This window comes from Haliotis rubra, unplaced genomic scaffold (genome assembly GCF_003918875.1).
Source record: "Haliotis rubra isolate DU_JTF1 unplaced genomic scaffold, ASM391887v1 Scf29, whole genome shotgun sequence".
In the NCBI taxonomy this organism is placed as follows: domain Eukaryota; kingdom Metazoa; phylum Mollusca; class Gastropoda; order Lepetellida; family Haliotidae; genus Haliotis; species Haliotis rubra.
The window spans coordinates 335,024-357,842 of record NW_025766957.1 but is presented as its reverse complement, the minus strand read 5'-3'; the positions used below and the strand labels follow the sequence as shown (position 1 = coordinate 357,842).

Genomic DNA, 22,819 nt, shown 5'->3' with positions numbered 1-22,819 from the left:
TTCTCAAGTTGTAAACAAAACAGCGTTATTGATATTCCTTGAACTAAGTTAGGAAGGATGATGGCTACAATGTTAGTTTTGACATTTGTAAGTGGAAGTGTCTGCAACTCCGAGTTATCATCTAGCTTGGCGTGATGTTCAACAGCAACTGACGGTACCACAGAGGCGTAATGAATTAATTATTTGCTTTTCATCAACATCTGACTCGTATGAAACACCCTACATCCCGAGGTCCCCAAACAGATGCCGAAAATCGCTGAGTGAGCTCCCTTCTCTCTCCACATGATGAAATGCACCAGATTCCAAGTTGTATTAAACATTCATGCTTCACGTGAATCGCCCCGCCAACAATTAATGAACAAAGATGTCTTGAACACGATGAAAACAAATATATCTACTGAAGGAAACAAATAAGGGAACATATGGAAGTGCAAGCGATGCTCTAACCATGTTTTTGCAGCACCGAGGGTGAAAATCTGAGAACAGAAGGAACGCTGTGATAAAAATGTTCCCTTATTTGTTTCTTTCAGCATATACACCACTGAGAAGAGTGAGTGAGTGAGTGAAAATGGTTTTACGCCGCTTTTAGCAAAATTCCAGTAATATCACGGCGGGTCACACCAGAAATGGGCTTCACACATTGTGCCCATGTAGGAAATCGAACCTGGGCCTTCGGCTTGACATGTGAACGCTTTAACAACTAGGCTACCCCACAGCCCCACCCCCACTCAAAAAAGCTGAATCTCTCAATATTATATTAATTAACTTAATTTGTTATGCCAGTAGTTTATAAAAAAAAATTAAAATATCGTGAAGATCCAAGTTAGAACAGGACTTCAGCAACCCAATCTTGTCATATAAGGCAACTAATGAGTTGAGTTGAGTTAGGCTTTACGTCACATCGGCATTTTTGACGAGAACAAGTCTGCTTTAATAAACATTTCAAATCCAAAATCCAAATGAATTTTATTTCAAAGACATATCAGGCTCGCTGACTTGCTTAGACATCGTCATCGGATCCCAGTTTCATAGATCGATGCTCATGCTGTTGATTACTGGACTGTTTGGTTTTATAGATACAGACTGCCACCATATAGCTGGAATATTGATGAGTGTGGCGTAAAACAACTAACAAACAAACCAAGATGAGGTAGACCTAAGCACACCCACCCCCACCCTGAAATATTTAATGGCCAGACACTTAAATATTCCCAAGTTCTATGTAAGTAACAAGACCAAATGACATTGATCACAAGGCATTTATTTACAACAGTCCCTCTCCCTGTATCTGGGCAATACACATCATTAACTTTCCAGATCCATAATAAAGTTAATAATAGACAAATTTACAAAAAGATTCCATATGCAAACTGTTAACGACTGCAGCAGAGTTTGTGCTGGAGATGCTAATCTTCCCTGTGTCCACACTTGATGGTAGATACCCGGGTACAGCGATGATGTCACAAGTCAGGTGATCAATGGAGGCAAGTCCAGAAATATCTGACTATTGATCAGCTTTCTTCTTTATTACAGCAACGACATATTCAAATATGAAATGGTGAGCTTCATTTCCTTGGGTCTCAATTACCAAAGGTTGTGTGGAAGTTGATATGCTGTATTTCTTTTTCTTATTTTTCTTCTCTTCGTAAGTGGACTATCACTCTTGCCATTCAGTAAATGGCATCATTCTAACAAATCATTTTTTTTGACTAGTAAAACTATATAAAACCTCCTCTCTTGCCCTGATCGGTGGGGTAGCCTACTGGTTCAAGTGTTTGTTCGTCACGCCGATGATCTAGGATCGATTTCCCACAATTCCCTACAACGAGTGAAGCCCATTTCTGGTGTCCCCTGCTGTGATATTGCTGGAATACTGCTAAAAGCGACATAAAACCAAACTCACTTACTCTCTTTAGCCCTGATAATTCTTGTTTCAAAACGCATCTCCATTTTCAGATATTTCTGCAATACATTTTTCTGAGATATCATGTTTTTCTACTCTATCAACAAAAGCCTTAAAGTGTGTGACTAAAATATTGACCAAGATCCATATTGATAACTGAGGCTGATCGAGACCAGTGACATTCAACCAGTATTGTTTACGTAAATGTCTCCAGTAAATCTATTAGTTTGGCTGTATGAAGGCAGCACTTCAAAGATTAGTAATTTTAGATCTTTGAAGATACCGTAAAATGACATTTCTTTGTAATTTGTGAAGCTGCAGAAAAACTTGCTTGTTATAGTTTGTAGAGATTTCACTCCAGTTATGGGGACATGTCTTACTTATTTGAATAATGGAAGAACAATTCAGGATCTATTTTGGTGTATTTTATATGCTTATCAGGGTTTGACACGATGCACAAATGTGCGCCTAGAACAAATGTAGAGAATGGACACAGAAAACCAAAAATACTGTGCCTGGAGAGATGCACAGAAATAGGGTCAACAAACCTACAGCACATCAAGTGAGTGAGTGAGTGAGTGAGAGAGGTTTTATGCTGCTTTTAGCAATATTCCAGTAATATCACGGCAGGGGATTCCAGAAACGAGCTTCACACGTCATACCCTTCTACACAATGGGGAATCAAACCCGGATCTTCAGCATGGTGGGCGAACGCTTTAACCACTAGGCTACCCCTTGGCCCCTGAAAATCTAGACCTGCTTCATTTAGGGCAGAGACATTCACAGTAAGGGAATGGAAAATTATGTTTCAGTGACTGTAAGTTAAACTGTTTTTGTTTACTGTAAGTGTTTAACCAGCTAGCTTGGTCAAGCAGGTATGGTAGTTTGCTAAATAGGAAAATGGTTCTATTCCAAACATGGCTTCCATGGGCAAAACCAAGACTTTCGACTTGCATCATAACACTGGATATTCAAGGGTAAATTAGTGAGTTGGGTTTTACAACGCTTTTAGCAACATTCCAGCAATATTACGGTGGGGGACACCAGAAATGGGCTTCACACATTGGGGAATCGAACCCAGGTCTTTGCAGTGACGGTTGAACGCTTTAACCCCTGTGCTACCCCATCGCCCCTCAAGGGTACATGAACTCTCCAAATATCAGCCAAGGTATCACTCAGTGACAGACACTAACAACCAGATATTTTATTCCCGATATCTCTGCGCGTGAAGACCTGACAAAAGCTACCCAGATCATGTCAGGTAAATTTTCACTGTCCAGTCAAGTTACATTGGTTCTCCTTACAAGGGCATCACCAAATCTTCACCAAATCTTCACCAGCTTGATTTTAAGAATCAGGTAGAACACAAACATTCTGTTCCAATTTAGGACCAGCAGTGACTGGTTTGGTGTGTTCATGTCAGCTACCTCCAGTGAAAGGTGCAGGATCTTCACACAGAGATATTCTACTGGAGTATTTTTGATATAAATGAGATTGTCAATCATCGGGTTGTTTCTGCCAATCTTGCACTATTCCAGCAATGTCATGGCATGAACTCCAAGCATGAGATGTCAAAACATGCATCTTCACTGATGAACTGACACTGCAACAACTAATGTAAAATTGGTTCTTGCACAAAATGGACTAAATTCACAAAAGCCAAAAGATTGTTGATGTGTGTAAGGGACCGTTAATAATTTATGGCTAGGGTGATGGTGGTTGTGGGTGGTGGGGATGGATGGTAGGGTGTGGGTGGTGGTGGGATGATGATAATTTTAAGAGGGGGGTCACCCATTTTGTTCTGCAATTTTATACAAAAAATTATTTTTTTAAAGTACGCTTAAAAATATGGGAAGGGGGGTGTCATTGATTTTGTACATGACATCCAGGGGGGTCACTTACTTTGAACATGAATTTTAGGGGGGGGGGGCAGTCACATTGTACATGCCTCTCCATAAAAATCATCATCACCCCTCCTAGGCATAAATTATGAACGGCCCCTAATTACAAGATGCACATTTCGGTTTTAAGGGGACTATTTTTCTAATGTCAGTCATGTCAGAATATAACTGTCTTCTCCTTAGAAGTCAGATTAAAACAGTTGTCTTCTCTTCAAAAGCCAGGTCACAACAGAGTTGTCCTTTCACAAGCAGTGAGAACAGAACAGAGTTATCTTATACTTAGTGGTCAGATCAAAACAGAGTTGTCTTCTCTTAAGCAGCAAGGTCACAATATAGTTGTCCTCTCACGAGCAACAATGTTTAAGAACGGAGTTGTCTTCTCTTAAGCAGCAAGGTCACAATATAGTTGTCCTCTCACGAGCAACAATGTTTAAGAACAGAGTTGTCTTCTCTTTAGCAGCAAGGTCACAATATAGTTGTCCTCTCACGAGCAACAATGTTAGAACAGAGTTGTCTTCTCTTTAGCAGCAAGGTCACAATATAGTTGTCCTCTCACGAGCAACAATGTTAGAACAGAGTTGTCTCCTCTTTAGCAGCAATGTCACAATATAGTTGTCCTCTCACAAGCAACAATGTTAGAACAGAGTTGTCTTCTCTTTAGCAGCAATGTCACAATATAGTTGTCCTCTCACGAGCAACAATGTTAGAACAGAGTTGTCTTCTCTAGCTTTAGTCACAACAATGTCACAATGTTACAATGGTTGTCCTCTCACAAGCAACAATGTTAGAACAGAGTTGTCTTCTCTTTAGCAGCAATGTCACAATATAGTTGTCCTCTCACAAGCAACAATGTTAGAACAGAGTTGTCTTCTCTTTAGCAGCAATGTCACAATAGTTGTCCTCTCACAAGCAACAATGTTAGAACAGAGTTGTCTTCTCTTTAGCAGCAATGTCACAATATAGTTGTCCTCTCTTAACTCTTTCAACACCAGTCAACCAGAGGCACTTACTGCCATGACACCGCAGTTCCCAGACACTCTGAGGTCATAGATGAAGCCTATGTTTATCATTGAAAATTTTCAGCTCGTAAATCATTATTACTACTACATATCATACACCATTTGAAAGGTCTAATCCTACTGTTTATAAATATGAAAGTTATTTTTTATCATATTATTCAAGTAATACGACTACAACTTAAATAAGTTAATTTTTAATGAAAATGCAGGCTTACACATTTATATGTCCAGATAAACCACGAAGGAAGCAAAAAATGAGGCGATTTATATCCCTTTGTAACATTTCATAATATCCCCTTACCTTTTTCTTTTATATTTTCATTGTTACGTAATCGGAAAATTATTATAAAAATATTTCTGAATTAATATGTATGGTTGTCTATTTCCCGATATCTGTGGCTTTCTGCTCGGTAACGTGATACAACAGCGTGAAATACCTCCGTTTTCGAGGCTTCGTATGAATAACATGTGAGGCGATTCGTTTGATGGCGGGTATCGTTCGAAAGCTCTGAACATCAACAATATCACTGTACCATTGCCAAGAGTATCTTCACAGTTGTAAGAAGCGCTTTTATTGGATAAAGATTGGTTTCTAATGACGCTTATTTGCCTCAGTCTGCTATAAGGATCGTGATTGGTCAAAATCAGACACGTGACCTAAGGCAGCCAATCAGATAACAGCAATGGTTACTGTCGTCGTAAACGAAAACCTGCAGGTTCAGACGAAAGTTTTGGGTAAAATCATGCTATTCTGAACGTGTTAAGCAAAAAATCACCATCTATGCGTATATTATGGAACTTAGTGCTAGGTTATGACCTGTGACAAGAAACTTTAATGCATATATTTTAGCATTAACCTTCGTGTCCGAGCGTAAAGTTCGAAGAGACGAAAGCCGAGATGTCACTTGAATTACATTACACGATCGCACAATAAAGATGGAAATAGTAAGTTATAATGTTCGTTTGACAACTTTTATGAGTACTGTTGTTGATTTTATTCTTCAGTTTATTTAATTTGTTTAATTATTTCCTCGAAACATCGTTAATTTTCTCTGATGTGGACCCGTTGCCGAAGCATGTGTCTGAGAATCGTTTTTTTCAATAACATTGCAAAAAAATAGTTCATAATTCTAATTCTGTCGATTATATATGGCCATTTGAAATGTAATAAGTGTTTTCAGGCATTATGAAAAGTGATAGATTTGATAAACGAATCATATGTTAGTTAGGTTCCTAAAATTATATATCATTTTGATGCGACTACTGCCTGGCCGGTTTTCCGGCCTACGGTGTCTGGGGACTCGTGACGTCTTGGCCGGTTTTCCGGCCTACGGTGTTGAATGGGTTAAGCACCAAGGTAACCACAGAACTATGTTTTCTTACGAAACCATCACAGGGTGAGTGAGTACAAGCTGTTTGACGCCATGGTTATATTCCAGTTCTTTGGGGGGGATCGTATTATAATCACTATAGACTGAAAATGAGATCAGTGATCCACCTGTAAGTGAACACCAACGCACCAACAACAAGGTCGCACCTGGATACCAGCTGATCCCTCCTGTTGTCAGCAACTGCTAAACATGGAGAATTGGATATACCTGTTCTTCCTGGCAATCCCCATGGAGACACAGAGATAGGAAGCAATTTAAAACTTTTTGGAAAGAAACCATTCATCAATAGGCAAAAATGCACAACTTTCGAACCTGAGTAGGCAGTATGAGATGTTTCAGTCTATCTTGAGAAGCATATCAACTCGGATGTCCTATGGGAAGATGAGACAAGGAATTGTGAGGGCAGAGGCTTTGAGAAATGTGTAAGGGAAACATGAGCCTTGCAGAAGATTATCGCTTCTTAACTGTGCAGCCCCTGCAGGTTTGAGGCTCAAACCAGCTTTCATCAAATCATGACTCATCCGGGATTGTCAAGTTCTCAAAACTTTAGTGAAATACTCATTGCCTCCAATTTCACAGCCAAGCTGATGAACAGATTTTAAAGCCCATCTTTCTTGATACCTGATATTTGGAGTTCTATTTAGGGATGCAGCCTACGTCATATCATAGGTTTTAATCTTGTCACTGAAACAGCTAATGTGAGTGAGTTTAGTTTTACGCCCACTCAGCAATATGCCAGCGGTCTGTAAATAATCGAGTCTGGACCAGACAATCCAGTGATCTACAGCATGAGCATCGATCTGCGCAATTGGGAAATATTCTGATTGACTGTGCGGAATTTTCAACTGCAAGGGATGCACATTATGATGCAAGAAATCTGAAAGATCTGTTTTCCAGCGTGAGCGGGCATCTCATTGTTAACTACCTGAGGGAAGTTGACCTGTTTTATAAATTGTAACTATGTAATTTAAATTGCTTGCTTTTGAATTTGGTGCTATGACATTTTCTGTTTTAAAATAATAATGTAATGAATATATATGTTCTTAACATACAACTAATTTGGACTTTGTACTTAAAATGTTTATGAATGCAGACTTGATCTCATCACTATATGGCTGAAATAATGCCGATGTGACATAAAGCCCAACTCAACCCAACTCCACCACTGCTGCCTGTTAGTGACAGCTGAACCACTAAAACCTGTGACTGAAAGCATGAACAATCATTTGTGGCACTGGGTCAGAATGACCTGCCATCAAACCAGTCACAGTGCCCGACCTTCCATTTCCTTCACACATGGCTCCTTGCATCCATGATTATGTCTGTATGTTGTTTAACGTGCACTCAGCAATATTCCAGCTATATGGTGGCGGTCTGTAAATAATCGAGTCCAGACCTGACAATCCAGTGATCAACATCATGAGTGCTTATCTAAGCAACTGAGATATGATGACATGTGTCAACCAAGTCAGTGAGCCTGACCACCCGATCCCGTTACTCGCCTCTTACCACAAGCATGGGTTGCTGAAGACCAATTCTAACCCGGATCTTCACATGTTCCATAATTATGAGACTGAGAAGAATGCTGCAAGTGGTATTTGAGATGCTGCACAACAAGTGGATTAGTTGTGCTATTGCTATCATATCCCATTTCGGCAGATCGATGCTCATGATATCAATCATTGGATTGTCTGGTCCAGACTCCTGTATTTACAGAATACCATTACACAGCCGTAATATTGCGGAGTGTGGCCTTCAACAATAAAAAAATTTGCTTATTTATGAAAACAGTGTACTTTTGTAGTGTTATGTCATTCAGAAAAGTTGTGGAGCTGAATCAGTCCAAGAAAGCAAGAGCCATTATATGTAGATTGTGGCCACATACATGAACGCAGTGTGTACTGACATGACAAAAAGCATAAGATTCACATTCTGTAAATCTGGCAAATATTACAACTTACCCTAGTATTATTTCTTTCTGCTTTAAGTTCCGCTATTTCCTCTTCTCTCTCTAGTAAGTGTTCCCGTGCTTGATTTAGTTCCTTGTTTACTGTTGCTAATTCCTGTAAACAAAAGTCACAATATAAATAGACAACCAGGCAACATATTTCAAAACAAAATTGTTTAACTAAATGCTAAGGAATCATCAAATAATTAAAAGCACCCTTTGTTTGTCTGCCATAGTTCTGTCTTTGAGAAAGGATGAGGTACTGGGATACATGCTGGCCAAGTGGGAACATAGTGGACTGAGGTGTAACTGCTTTAGAGGAAGCATGAGCTCCTGGGATCTGTTTATCCCCAGAGGAAGCAAGAGGTCATGGAGTCTGTTGTGCCTCTGAAAGAGTTTGGGAGACCAGGACCGTTTGTTCCTTAGACTAAGTTAGAGAAAGCATAAGGTCATGGAGTCTGTTGTGCCTCTGAAGGAGTTTGGGAGACTAGGACCGTTTGTTCCAAGCAGGTCAGAGGAGTTTGGGAGAGCAAGAGGTCATGGAGTCTGTTGTGCCTCTGAAGGAGTTTGGGAGACTAGGACCATTTGTTCCCCAGAGGAAGCAAGAGGTCATGGAGTCTGTTGTGCCTCTGAAGGAGTTTGGGAGACTAGGACCATTTGTTCCCCAGAGGAAGCAAGAGGTCATGGAGTCTGTTGTGCCTCTGAAGGAGTTTGGGAGACTAGGGCTGTTTGTTCCCCAGGAAAGCAAGAGGTCATGGAGTCTGTTTGTGCCTCTGAAAGAGTTGGGAGACTAGGACTGTTTGTTCCTTAGAGGAAGCAAGAGGTCATGGAGTCTGTTGTGCCTCTGAAAGAGTTTGGGAGACTAGGACCGTTTGTTCCCCAGAGGAAGCAAGAGGTCATGGAGTCTGTTGTGCCTCTGAAGGAGTTTGGGAGACTAGGGCTGTTTGTTCCCCAGAGGAAGCAAGAGGTCATGGAGTCTGTTGTGCCTCTGAAAGAGTTTGGGAGACTAGGGCCGTTTGTTCCCAGAGGAAGCAAGAGGTCATGGAGTCTGTTGTGCCTCTGAAGGAGTTTGGGGACTAGGGCCGTTTGTTCCCTAGAGGAAGCATGAAGCATGGCGCCTCTGAGTGAGTTTGCAATCTTCGAGGGGTATGAGGTACTGCTGTTTATGTAGTTCTGGAACGCTCTGGAGACAAACATTAGGTAGTGGAGACCTATTCTATCATGGAATCCCCAAAAGATGACAAGCATTGTGTACTAGAGACCTATTCTATAATGGAATTCCTAAAGGAAAACAAGCATGGGGTACTGGAAACCTATTCTACACATAAATCCCCAAAGGAAGACAAGCGTTACGTACTAGAGACTTATTCTATACTTAAATCCTCGAAAGAAGACAAGCATGGGGTACTGGAGACTTATTCTATACTGGAATTACAATCTATCATGCACATGACACAAGTGGGAGAAATGCGTGCTTGTCCATCAGCTGATCCTGCCTCGCTTCAACGAACCTTCCACCCCATCACCCCGCACCGAGTCAGCAAGCAGGAAGTAGTGACAACAGGCCTCATACCATTGGAAATCAATACAAACGTAAAATATTGGATTATCATATTACAGCCCATAAAAATCATTTGGTGCACACCATATATTAAATGCATCAGATAAAATCAGTGAGGACTTGCACATGAATTATGAGCACCAGAAAAGGACCAGCACTGGAGGCCATTTTCCAAGACATTTTATCAGATTACACAACCTAAGACAGAGAAACTAAAGTCTTTCCAGGTCCAGACTGGCTGGATGAAGGCCTTTTCAGAACTGTGAAAACCCAGTGTTTGCCATGACGCAGAAAACCTGCATATTTGACGTACAAATTATCTCAAATACGCAGTGAATTTAGAAGCTTGTGCCATTGTTGATGCAATGGTACTGGGCCCTTAGTTCAGATAATCTTAACTTTGGTTTCCGTGTGATGACTGTGATGACAGCTTGTTTTATTTTTTGACCGAGGATGTTTTTTGTCATTATTAAACAATCAAAGCTGATGTCTTGATGAAAGTTCCAAACTGAAGACTCCCAAAACATGTCCATGACTCCCTCTCATTTACCTCCTCAATTTTTATACTAGGGCAAACACTGTAAACCTTGTGAGAGATTGTTCAGATCAACATTGCACTTGCGATATAGCAAATACCTAGTGTTATAACCCTTGAATGACAATACATTCTGTATCATGCCAATCATCACTTTTGTTATATGTTAACAAATCTGTTACTAGAATGTGTACTTAACTAAGAAGGTGTAATTCCAACTTTAACATATGTTACATTTGACCACTTTCTAAATGCCATTGTGTAATCATAGCTTTCGGCCATGGGAGCCGTGCCAATTTACACTTATCAGAGGGTACAGCCTACCAGTTGTCCGACTTCCATTTTTGTGGAAGCCGCGGTGGCTGAGCAGGTTAGGCGGCTGACTTTGTGTGCTGGCGATTAAGTGCCTGACTCTGAGGGTGTAGTTTCGAATCCCGGATGGGACTCAACCCAACAAAAGTTCTAGAATCTGTACTTTACTAAGAAAGTGTAATCCCAAATATAACATGTGTTATGTTAACAAAAAGACAACAGCCTGCTTTTATCTGTTGAAATAAGATACAAGTCCCTGGCAGTTTGGGATTTATCCAGAATCATTGCGCAGTGATCTACACATCCGGGCAGGACAGTGTTTTTCTCAGATTTTCTTGTCATCTGTAACACTGCGAACCTACTCTCATTCGCTGACACACTGACGTGCTCCTCTTGGAAAGAATATGGGACAAAACTGTTCAAAGAATTTATGATAATCTGTCTGACACTGACAAAGAGTTAATGGCCATTCCGTTCTATGATGCCCCCACGTTCTCGGAGGGTCTTACAATAACAGTCATTTCAAGTGAACAATGGCTTAGAATTTCTATTTTGCCAATGCTTATTTCCTCCAGTTTGGCTATATTTAAACAGATAATTGCCTGAGGCCGGTGCCATGACCATTCTGTGAGACAGAAAGGTTAAAATGGCAGGTATACACTCCAATAAATTGCTCGGTCGGGTTATTGATAACGTATGTTCGGCACTGCTTGATTTATTGGACATGAGCTCATAGGGCATATTTCCCATCACATGAACACGCGGTCACATGATCTGCCAGGACTAATGCATCTCCGATGGCCTCAGCACTGGATGACCTTCCATAGCTGTCAAGTAGTCCTCGTATTAAATTGCGCTAATTAGTGTATGGTGATATATATTCTTATCGGTGCTACGTTTTTTATGACTTTCTTTGAAGTATTTCCATTGAGACAGATTAAAGGGGGTTAATTCATTAGTATTTTGTTAATGAAATTAATATTCACTTTTATCAAAATGTTTAATTTCAAAAGATCAAATGCACAAGAACCAGCATCTTTAATAACTGCATCCAAAATGTGATAAGGTTAGACTCCACTGGTCATATTGAACCAATACGACATTTTTTCAGCTTGGTGATCATGTAATGTAACTAGACATTTGGAAAATAGGACTTGTTCATCCAAATGTTATATATGTTTTATTTGTTTTCTGTTGGGCAAATCCATTAAGCAGACGCAGGTGACAGCATGTAGTTAATCTGTGCACTGGACCATAACATGTGTTGTTTTTAGCTGTAGTTCTTATAGGAGGACACCATGACAGACTAGTGGCCATTACTATCCCAGGTGACACGACTAAATGTCCAATATGCGCAAATATTGTTTTCATGCAGAAAGTATATAAATTGGTTTCCTAGACACACCAGCTGTTCCATACAACTTGAAATTAAACAATTTTATCAGTGGTCTGATCGGTTGTCATAATAATACAAAGTATATTATCATGACTGTTGATAAAAAATCTAAATTCTGACATGGGATTGAGTAGCATGGCTGAACCCAGTCTGTAATGACAATGTTCTGGGTTGATGGGAGTGAGATGATAACTAAGATAATTAGTTATCTCTACTGATAAACTTAGAATCTCATAAACTTTCTTTATCTCAGAAACGTTATTTCACTGCTTAATTTATCAAACACACATCCAATCAGGTCAGGTTCATCTAAGGATTTCAATTTCAATGAGGATTAGAGGATTCTGCTTCACGAGCATGCTCCTGAGCTGTGTGGAATAGAAATACTCCGTATTATACTTATTTACTGAGAAAATGTGGGTATAATGCACTGTTAAACTAAATTCCAACATTTAGTTCAAGGGTTACATAACTTAATATCTGTCAAGCACCCGGTTAGATAAATTCCAGACATTGCGAAAATTGACTTGTTTGAACATTTTCAATAACAGCATTAGCAGCAATGGTATTCCCTAAACCCATATAATATTTCACCAGCCTCAAGCAAACAGGCTACGTTGGAGTCAAGTGTTGAGTCCTGGGCAACAGGAATAATCTTGACCTGCCCTGGACAGCAGCGTCTACAGCGTCTGCAACTTGTCTAAAGCCTGTACTAGTAAACTTTGGTCTGATCTGGTATGTTAAGCTGTTGACAATCAATATATTAACAAGTTTTCTCCAAAACATAATGTCAGGCTACAATTTCTGATACACCTTCTATGTCCAAGAGTCCTCCTCAATATCCAGAAGTATATACAATGTACCAGAAAAATAAATTGGAGGACTAGGGATAATTTGGATATCTCATTGTCAGTCCATTTAAGAACTTCAACAACAAACCACCAGTTAAAAACAACTCCCATGTACTCCACTACAATGAAGTATCACGATGTCTTAATACTTCATGAAGTGAAGGGACCGCCTCCGTGGTGTAGTGGTTCAAGCGTCCGCCCAGAGAGCGGAAGGTCACGGGTTCGATCCCCGACCGTGTCATACCAAAAGACGTTAAAATATGGTACTTGTTGGTCCTTGCCTGGCGCTCGGCATTAATAGGTTAACAAGGACTGGTTGGCTCGGAGTCAGTATAATGTGTGTGAGTGGGGTATTCATGCTTCACTGCGGCATGGTATCTCATGGTATAAAACCAGCTTAAGTCTGGGCTAGTACAAGCAGCCGCACATACACACGCATGCACGTCGTCATATGAGCGAAATATTCTCAAGCACGGCGTTAAAAACCCAATTTCACCTCACCTCACTTCATTTTCATGAAGTGAAGACTGCTTTCTCCTTTTACAGGGTCTTACTGAGAAATAGCTTGAACTGCACCAGTGCCCCATGCTGGTTACACAATCAACTTGATTATGAATTGTGGACATAAGATTTCCACATTTGAACGTCTTATGCATCTACCCGATGTTCATGAACAAAGGATACAATCTGAAATAAATCTTCATGTCAGAACAACTTGTTCCAATTTCGTCTTGGACATGTTACTGCTTTACGGTATGTTCATGACATATTATAGATTCACCCTATGTTCAAGAATACTAGTCCAATTTGGACATATTACAGATTCACCCTATGTTCATGAACACCAGTTAACAATACACCTTTATTCACGCAGCATTAGAGGATCTAGATGCATGAATACATGACACGTTTCATGGATAACAACTTCTTTTTTATTCTTTACACAACGTTTCAGAGCTAATTCTGGCTCCTTCATCAGGTGAATGAAGGAGCAAGAATTAGCTCTGAAACCTTGTGTAAAGAATAAAAAAGAAGTTGTTATCCATAAAATGTGTCATGTATTCATGTTCATCCAACTTCTAAATGCCTTTCAAAACTTGATCTAGATGCAGATTTCTAAATTTGTTTCAGTATCTCTTGGAGATGGTTTTATGGTTATTGGAAGAGTTATATCTGAAACTATTATTCTATCAGGCATAATATATTCAAATATTGCAATGTTTTCTTCGCTAATTTGAATGAATATATTAATCATGATATAGCACATTGGCTCAGCTGACGCTATGACTCGCATATGTTGCCTAGGAGACTGTGAGAGACTGGTAACATTTACAAGACCATATGACATTTCTGTGTGTACACCACTACAACCATCAGAATCATCAACTCCAGTACACCATTAACGCAGTCTAGATAAAACACAAGCCCTGCCTGTTTTACCCATGTTCAAACCACCAGAGTTACGACACCGTTATCGAATCCTATTGCATGTACACATTGTGATGGAGCAACAGCTTCCCCTCAGCAACAAGGCCGGACCTAACTAATATCACTAATCACCACTACCTAGTCGTCCTGTGGGACATTGCATTATATCAGCGGAGAGATGCCGATCTCCTGCCATGTCTCTACCAATGCCCAAATGTCACTTATCCTCAATTAGGCTCAATTTAGCTGACTACAGGCTCCAGAGAGCAAACCTAACGTCTATCAGCCAACCGAAGCCCCTTTGATGGTTTGGTGCGATTGTTTCTCATTAAACACAATGCATTGACTTTAGCAATATCCACAGCATAACTGTTAGAGACAAACCAGGAAGCATCCATGAGCTCCTTCCTTGTGTCAATGTTTGCGTTGTCCATCAGGGCCTTCTCAACAAAACACACACAGCAGGTTCCAAGCCTTTGTCATGCTGCAGTGGTACTGCCATCGGTTGTAATGGGATCTGGGGCAAAGGGTCCTTTAAGTTTCAGATATGCCAATCATCTGTGGGATACTGCTTTGACACTGTTACTGGAGTTAAATTCTGTGATGTTTGTGAACATGAATGTGGCTTTGTCGGTCAGGTTTAGAGGTGTGTATGAACAAGATGGGATTTCAATCACTGCCTTTGGTCTTGTGGCGCTTGTTGCGTTAGCACTGGTTCAACTTTGGGTGTTGCATCAGACAACATGTATCATGTGACCTTTTAGGAAAAACTGTTATGTGATTTAAACGATAGATTGTGTCATGTGACCAATCATAAAGACTATCATGTGACTGATCAGAAAGTCTCTGATGTGACCCATCAAACACCCTGTGTCATGTGACCCATCAAACATGCAGTCTGATTTGACCTTGTCACATGACCTATGTGAAACTCTTTATCAACTGACCTATCAGAAACCCTGTATCAACTGACCTATCAGAAACCCTGTACCAACTGACAATCAGAAACCCTGTATCAACTGACAATCAGAAACCCTGTATCAACTGACAATCAGAAACACTGTACCAACTGACAATCAGAAACCCTGTATCAACTGACCAATCAGAAACCCTGTATCAACTGACCTATCAGAAACACTGTACCAACTGACAATCAGAAACCCTGTATCAACTGACAATCAGAAACACTGTACCAACTGACAATCAGAAACCCTGTATCAACTGACAATCAGAAACACTGTACCAACTGACAATCAGAAACCCTGTATCAACTGACAATCAGAAACCCTGTATCAACTGACAATCAGAAACCCTGTATCAACTGACAACCAGAAACCCTGTACCAACTGACAATCAGAAACCCTGTATCAACTGACCTATCAGTAACCCTGTAGAAGGAGACAGAGTTTGGATCTAAACCACTTATTGAATATTCCAGCTATATATCACAGAGAGGTAACACTCCAAATTGACTCCACACTTTGTCGCCATGTGGGAATTCAAACCCATGCCTTTGGCATGATAAGCAAATGCTTTAACCACTTGGCTTCCCCACCAATCTCTTACATTGTCTGTACCTTCTGACATACTAAAACAACTGCATCATCTGATCCATCAACGTGGCAGTAGAATGAATTATCAGAGCGCCAGTATCACGTGATCTAGCAGACATTCTATATCTCTGGCTATCAGAGCGCCAGTATCACGTGATCTGGCAGACATTCTATATCTCTGGCTATCACACCGTCTGTATCTCACTTAGCAGGTTGTGTGAGTAGGAGACTTTACCATTCAACATACTAAATCTATTCATTATTGATCAATGTCTTGTCATCTCACTGAGAACAGTAACCTTGAATTAATTTTCAGTCATCTATTTGTTCAAGCGGATGTGAATACTTTCTTCCCCCGACTGTATGCTGGTGTCTCAAAGCAAAATACATCTGGTGTGTGAGATGGTGGAATGGGACTTGGGACACTGAGTTACAGCAATGTGCAAGCATGTGTGCCTGTATCTGGCTGCTTTAACCATTGCAGTGCCAGCCAACTGAGATACAATGCTACGGCAGTGAGTTTATTTTTACGCCGCACTCAGCAATATTCTAGCTTAATGGCGGTGGTCTTTAAATAATCGAGTCAGGACCAGACAATCCAGTGATCAACAGCATCAGCATTGATCTGCACACTGTGCAATTGGGAACCGATGACATGTGTCTACCAAGTCAGCGAGCCTGACCACCCGATCCCTTTATTCGCCTCTTATAACAAGCATGGGTTACCAAAGATCAATTCTAACCCAGATCTTCCTGGGTCTGCTACAGTTTAACACTGATATCCCACACAGTATACTGACACAGCTGTTGTATACCATAATACCGAGCAACAAGCATAAAGTATCACCTTTCACCCCCTCATGAGTGAGTGAGTTGGGTTTCATGCTGTTTTAACAATATTTCATCACCGTCACAGCAGGAACACATTGTTCCCATGTGGGGGGTCGAACCCTGGTCTTCGGTATGACAAGTGAACGCTTTACCCACTAGGCTACCCACCGCTGTTAACCTTTGGTACGATGGCCTGGGATAGAACCATTAATGTTCCACTTTCCTGGAAGTCTCAGAAATCATAATTTCCTGGTTTTGTTGACACTCTATCAACCAAGTCACCAAGCCTGACCACTTCATCCATTAACTTGTCTCATGACCAACAGAGGCTGCTATGGACCTTTTCTAAGCCTGAATCCCCATGAGAGTAAATGGTTGGTTCCTTCAATACAAAAGGCTTCACCTGGTCTTGCTACGTATTCCCCAGCACCTGGTGTATACAACCTTATAAGATCTGTAAGATGTTATTACTGAGTAAAGTCAGACCAATACAAGTCCCTGAAGACATGAAGGTGTCTGTTTAAAAAAGGCTGTGCAATGACTAGAAATTTAATGGTGAGAGATGAAATGGGGCGTAAACATGGAGTTCAAGATTATTGTACTGGTATAAGGATGTGTATGTGCAGATGTATATGTGCAGGTGTATGTGTCTGCTGGTTAGGTTGGTAGGTTTGTTGTTTAAAACCGCACTTGGCAATATTCCAGCTATATGGCGGTAGCCTGTAAATAACTGATTCTAGACCAGATAATCCAGTGACCAACAGCATGAGCATCGATCTATGCAATTTGGATACAATGACATGTGTCAACCAAGTCAGCGAGCCTGACCACCCAATCGTGTTAGTTGCTTCACATGACAAGCTTGGGTTGCTGAAGACCAATTCTAACCCGGGCCCTGCTGTTCAGGGCACTCTATCGACACCAGGGGCAGAGATGCCAACCCTGAATCAAAGGAAAGAGGAGTCATGCCTTGCTAAAAGCAATTCCCGAGCCCTGAAGGTGCAAGTTGGGGGTGAGTGTGACTGAGGGCTCAGGCATCTTTGACGATGGGGGTCTGGGGGGGGCCTCCCCTATGAAATTCTTTAGATTTAGCCTGATAATATGCAATTTCTGGGCATACTTAACCAGATAATTCTTAACTCAAAAGAACATATTTACTAAAATTCTTTCAAACATTCTTACTTTATAATCATATTTGTATTTTCTAAAAAATCAGAGTTTTTGATAGACAAATAGGAGAGTGGATTTTGTATTTGACAATCGGTGTAACTCCTCCAAAATCGGAGTGGTTGGCATCTCTGCAGGGGCACTGATAGAAAAAGTTTCAGTGGGTGGGCTTGTGTCTGGACAAGCAAGTGAATGAGTTTTAGTAGGAGACCTGGTGTCGGATAAAGGAGTGAGTTTCAAAAGCTTGGATGGTGATCAGACGAGAATAACGGGTGTCAACTTCTCATATATGAAGGAATGATTTTTGGGTGAGTATTTTTACTCCTACATCAGGTGAAGAAAACTAGGAAGCAGGTAGCGAGTACATGTGAAACAACAACAGTGATTAGACGACAATGGTGGGCACTTAACAAGGGGAGCCAATAGTTAATTTGTGCTGAATCGTAATGGAAAAGAGCTGGAAAAAGCCAGGAAAAGTTTGCAGTTGTAACAAAAATGAAAACTAGATCTTTACCCACAAAACACTTCTAACCAATGTAAGTCAGCTAATTTTATCTTTCTTAAAGGTCAGTCCAGCGATTCAAACTACAGCATGTGATTCCTCATCATGCCACTCAGACAAATTTAGAGAAACTAATAGGGAAAAGTCCCTTTGATTTCACATTGGTAAGCTTTTATTAATCTGTGTTTCGGACTGTTTACAGCGAAAATTAAATCAACTTTCTGGAAGAGACAATAATAAGCTCTGATATTAGAAAAAATCTGATATCAGAAAAAAACAATGATCAGACCATCCATCTAAATACCTCATAAGTATCATTGACGGACAGTCTTAGCCCTTTTATTACCAAATACAAAGGTTGCATCGCCCCATTGACACACGTTTAATCTTGACCCAGTGATGTTCTCAAACTAGATTGTCTATAAGGATTTGTTGCATCAGCGAAAATATTGCCTGTCAGCAAGTTTTGATTAACTGCGCCATGCAATATCAATGTGGAATTGATGATTGATGGAAATATTGGTCATATTACACGTAGATAAGGTTAATATTACATACATGAGTCATATATACAATATACATTACGGCATATTGATTTGTTTGTTGTTTAACGTTGCTCAGCAATATTAGTGCTAGTATGACGATGATCTGTAAATAATTATTTATTTTGATATGAGAGACAACTAGAACCAGCCTGATGATGATTATAGTCTCCATGGGGCAGGCTCATAATCCCCTACACCATGGAAGAGGTCCTATACAACTGATCTCCCATAACACGATGTATATCTCCTCCTTCCAAAACGCATTTCTTTACCATTATTGAGATTTAGAACATGTAACCATAGTTTACCTATTGAGACGCTGGTATAATATTCCAAAGGGACGAGAGAATGTGTCAACTATGCACTTCTAAAAGCATCGCAGATGAATACCACTATATTTTTCATTGCAAAGCATTAGATACTTTGAGGAAACAATATTTACCCTCCCATCTAACCCCTTTTCCCAATGAAACAAAGTTCACGAAAATATTATCTGTAAAAACATCTCGAGACATAGTAAATTTATCAAAATATATCCTACATCTATCATCTCTTGTCAGAAAAAAATGTTAATATGTTGTTTACTTCCATCTTGAATTTGAATTTGTATTTGTATATACAGTATGTTTACAATATATGCTCTTGTACCACCAAGGTGGTTTATGAGAATAAAGAATTGAATTTACATTTAAATATGTGTATCTGTTAGATTAATGCTGCACTTGGTAATTGTCATGAACTATTTTATTACCATGATGTGTCATTTCAATACTACGATCTGCTGTTACATTCCTTTGAAATATTACAAAATTAAGTTACAGTAATGCTACATTTATAATGAAAATGCTGACATTGGTTGGTTGGTTTGTTGTTTAACGTCACTCTGCAATATTCCAGCTATATGGTGTCAATCTGTAAACAATCGAGTCTGCACCAGACAGTCCAGTGATCAACATCATGAGCATCGATCAACGATTTGGGATACGATGACGTGTCAACCAAGTCAGCGAGCCTGACCATTCGATCCTGTTTGTCGCCTCTTACGACAAACATGGGTTACTGAAGACCAATTCTAACCCGGATCTTCATGGGTCGAACATGCTTACAGCAAACTACAAATTACAAGTTCTTTTCGGTGCCGACCACTTGCAGCATATATTAGTTGAAATGCGTATAACAAACTGGGGTTATAACCCCCAAAAATTAATGATTCCCTTGAGTTTGTTATAACCGTAGTATGCAGTATCTTATAAGACATATTCACATTGAAATGAAGAGAATCAGAATAGTTTTCTATACTCCTTGTGTGTCTAATGCCACACTCAGCAATTATTCAACAATATGGCAACAGTTAGTCTGTCTCACAGTCCCTGAACCTCATTATTGTCCCTATTGCCTAGCCCTCCCTGCAATGCCAAAGCCTTAAATGAAGCAAGTCTAGATTTCCCCAGGTTCTCCCAACTCACTGGGGCTCCTTTTCAATTTAAATGGGTTTGTTTGTTATTATCAAAATTATATATATCAGAGACTAAGTGTTAGTCTATGACAACAGTCTGAAAACCTGACCAGACAAACCATTCATTGACACAACAAAACTACGCCCAAAACCTGTTATTCTTTATGATCTTATGATCTTCATGAAAGTGATGTTGTGCTCACCAAAGTACACCACCTTCAGCATGATAAGCTAACACACAGGGCTACCCAACTGCCCTGTAAAATGTACGACAAATTCATAGAAAACACTTCATAGGTAACGAACCATAATTAAAAGTCAAGAGCATCTGATTATTTCTCATAGTTAATTATACAATTACAACCTGTCACTACTTCAAACATTGGCATAGCCAGAACCTTTGTACTTCCTTGCCTATTCTGGAGGACTAATGATCTGAATCACTACGTCACAGTAAATTCTATTTACATCACACATTCAACAGCAACAGCCATGTATCGGATCTATGTGAGGTGTGATGGCAATCTAAGATTAACTCTAAGATAGGTGTGAGTGTATGTGTGCAGTAGGGGGAACTGTCCTACACAATGGGGGATGTTTATCCATATCTGGATCAATATTGCTAGAACACGTCAACTTCTGAATAATTGCTGAGCATACCTATAGAAGTGTACCCATGGGGCCAGGGTATAAATGATGCATGCAGGAGTAACAGGATTACAAGGTGCTCTGTTATAGGAGTAGGAACGGAATAACAGAGGACATGGAATAACGGGAGTTAGGTGATGGAGAGGCATGGAATAACAGAAGGGTGTGGAGTAAAGGGGAGGGATGAGAGAAGTTGTTGAGTAATGGATGGGTATGGAATAACAGAATGGGGATGGGGAATAACAGAAGGGTGTGGAGTAAAGGGGAGGAATGAGATAACAGAGGCGTGTTGAGTAATGGATGTGTATGGAATAACAGAATGGGGATGGGGAATAACAGAAGGGTGTGGGATAACAGAGAAGAATGAGATAACAGAGGTGTGTTGAGTAATGAAGGGGTATGGATGGTGAGTGGAATAACAGAAAGGTGTGGAATAATGGAGAAGAATGAGATAAATCAGATGTGTTGAGTAATGGAGGAGTATGTATTAACAGAACGATGAATGGAATAACAGAAGGTCATGGAATAATAGAAGGGTGTTGAATAACAGAAGGGCATGCAGGGGTGGAAATAACCCATTGCCCGACGTCCGAGTCCAGTGTGTTTTTTCTGTCGGGCAAGCAAATTTGTATATCACGCTGTACCGGTGTCCAGTTGACTTTCCAATGTTAATAATGTTGTTTATTTATTTATTTAAAAAATCAACAAGAAAACGGCCGGTATAGTGGAAAAATGATCAGGGCAAGTGATTTTACATATGCCACTGTACCGAGAGTACACTAGCAACTTTAAAGTTATTTCCACCCCTGGCATGTAAAATCAATCGGACCTGGAGAAATGGAAGATCATTGATTACTAATTAGTGAGAAGTAACAGTGGAATAAAAGAGGGGTTTTGAGTACAGACGAACACTGAATGAGAACAGGGCATGGTGTAATGGAAGGCATGTAATCACAAGTGAGGAGACTACATCCATTTGGCACTATATAATACAAAACTCCCATGGGCATAATTTTTATACACAGTTCATAACATTATTTAAACCAAGTGAAATAATTCTTTAGTTTGGATTATTCTAAGAATGAAATGAGAATATTATCCTAGAGTGTCCTCTATCATAAATCTCACATTTTAAGAATGAAATTACAATATTATCTTAGAGCGTCCTCTATCATATATCTCACACTAGGAATAAATAACCTTAGTATAATACAGGTAGTATAATATCATCTATATTCCTATCAACACATCAATAATCTGAATCATCTTCCCCTCAAACTCTCCAATGTTCTGTACTGTTTAACCAGTGCACCGGTCTTCTGGCAGATCCTGCTGGCGCTACAACCGAACATGACCAATATTCCAAGTAGCACTTTTTGCACATTTCCTTAGGGACATGATTTCAGGCGATGTAACAAAACAAAGTCATCGATATGAAAAAGGCAGATTTTTTCTAACCTCATTCAGAAGTGATGAGGCTTTCTGGTGGCTGACAAACTATACAGTGTATATGAAGCCCATAAACTAGCAGCATCCCCAAGAAGCAGCGTTCTTACATTCTTACACATCTGGCAGTACTGTTTAAAATTTAACATCCACATCCAGGGTCCTTTTCCTTAACCCTAATGTAAAAAATGAATATTCCCTATTTAATTTGCACTTTGCATCTCAGTATCCAGGACTTATCAAGAATTACAAACCATGTACTGTTTGCAGGCATATTTGGAAAAAAATGATATTTTCTTCAAAAATGGCTTTTTTGTTTAAATTAATATTTAGCTAAATTCTGAGGCATTTAACTTTGAATTTTAATGCTGCATTCAATCCAGTGTTAAAGACTCTTCAGCTATTTTTGTCTTGAAATAGAAGTCA

The 22,819-nt window shown here is 39.9% G+C and overlaps 1 protein-coding gene and 1 long non-coding RNA gene across 2 annotated transcripts in view; one reads left to right on the top strand and one right to left on the bottom strand.

Moving 5' to 3' along the window:
- LOC124281769 (liprin-alpha-1-like) overlaps positions 1 to 22,819 on the bottom strand; it is a 138,377-nt gene that overhangs the window by 72,688 nt on the left and 42,870 nt on the right. Inside the window, 1 exon segment of the mRNA XM_046717743.1 lies at positions 8,176 to 8,277. Within this exon segment, the coding sequence (XP_046573699.1) occupies positions 8,176 to 8,277 (102 nt within the window).
- Positions 8,192 to 22,265, top strand: LOC124281773. The gene is made up of 3 exons (XR_006899975.1): positions 8,192 to 8,279; positions 10,634 to 10,647; positions 22,255 to 22,265. It is a non-coding gene; the product is annotated as an uncharacterized LOC124281773 (long non-coding RNA).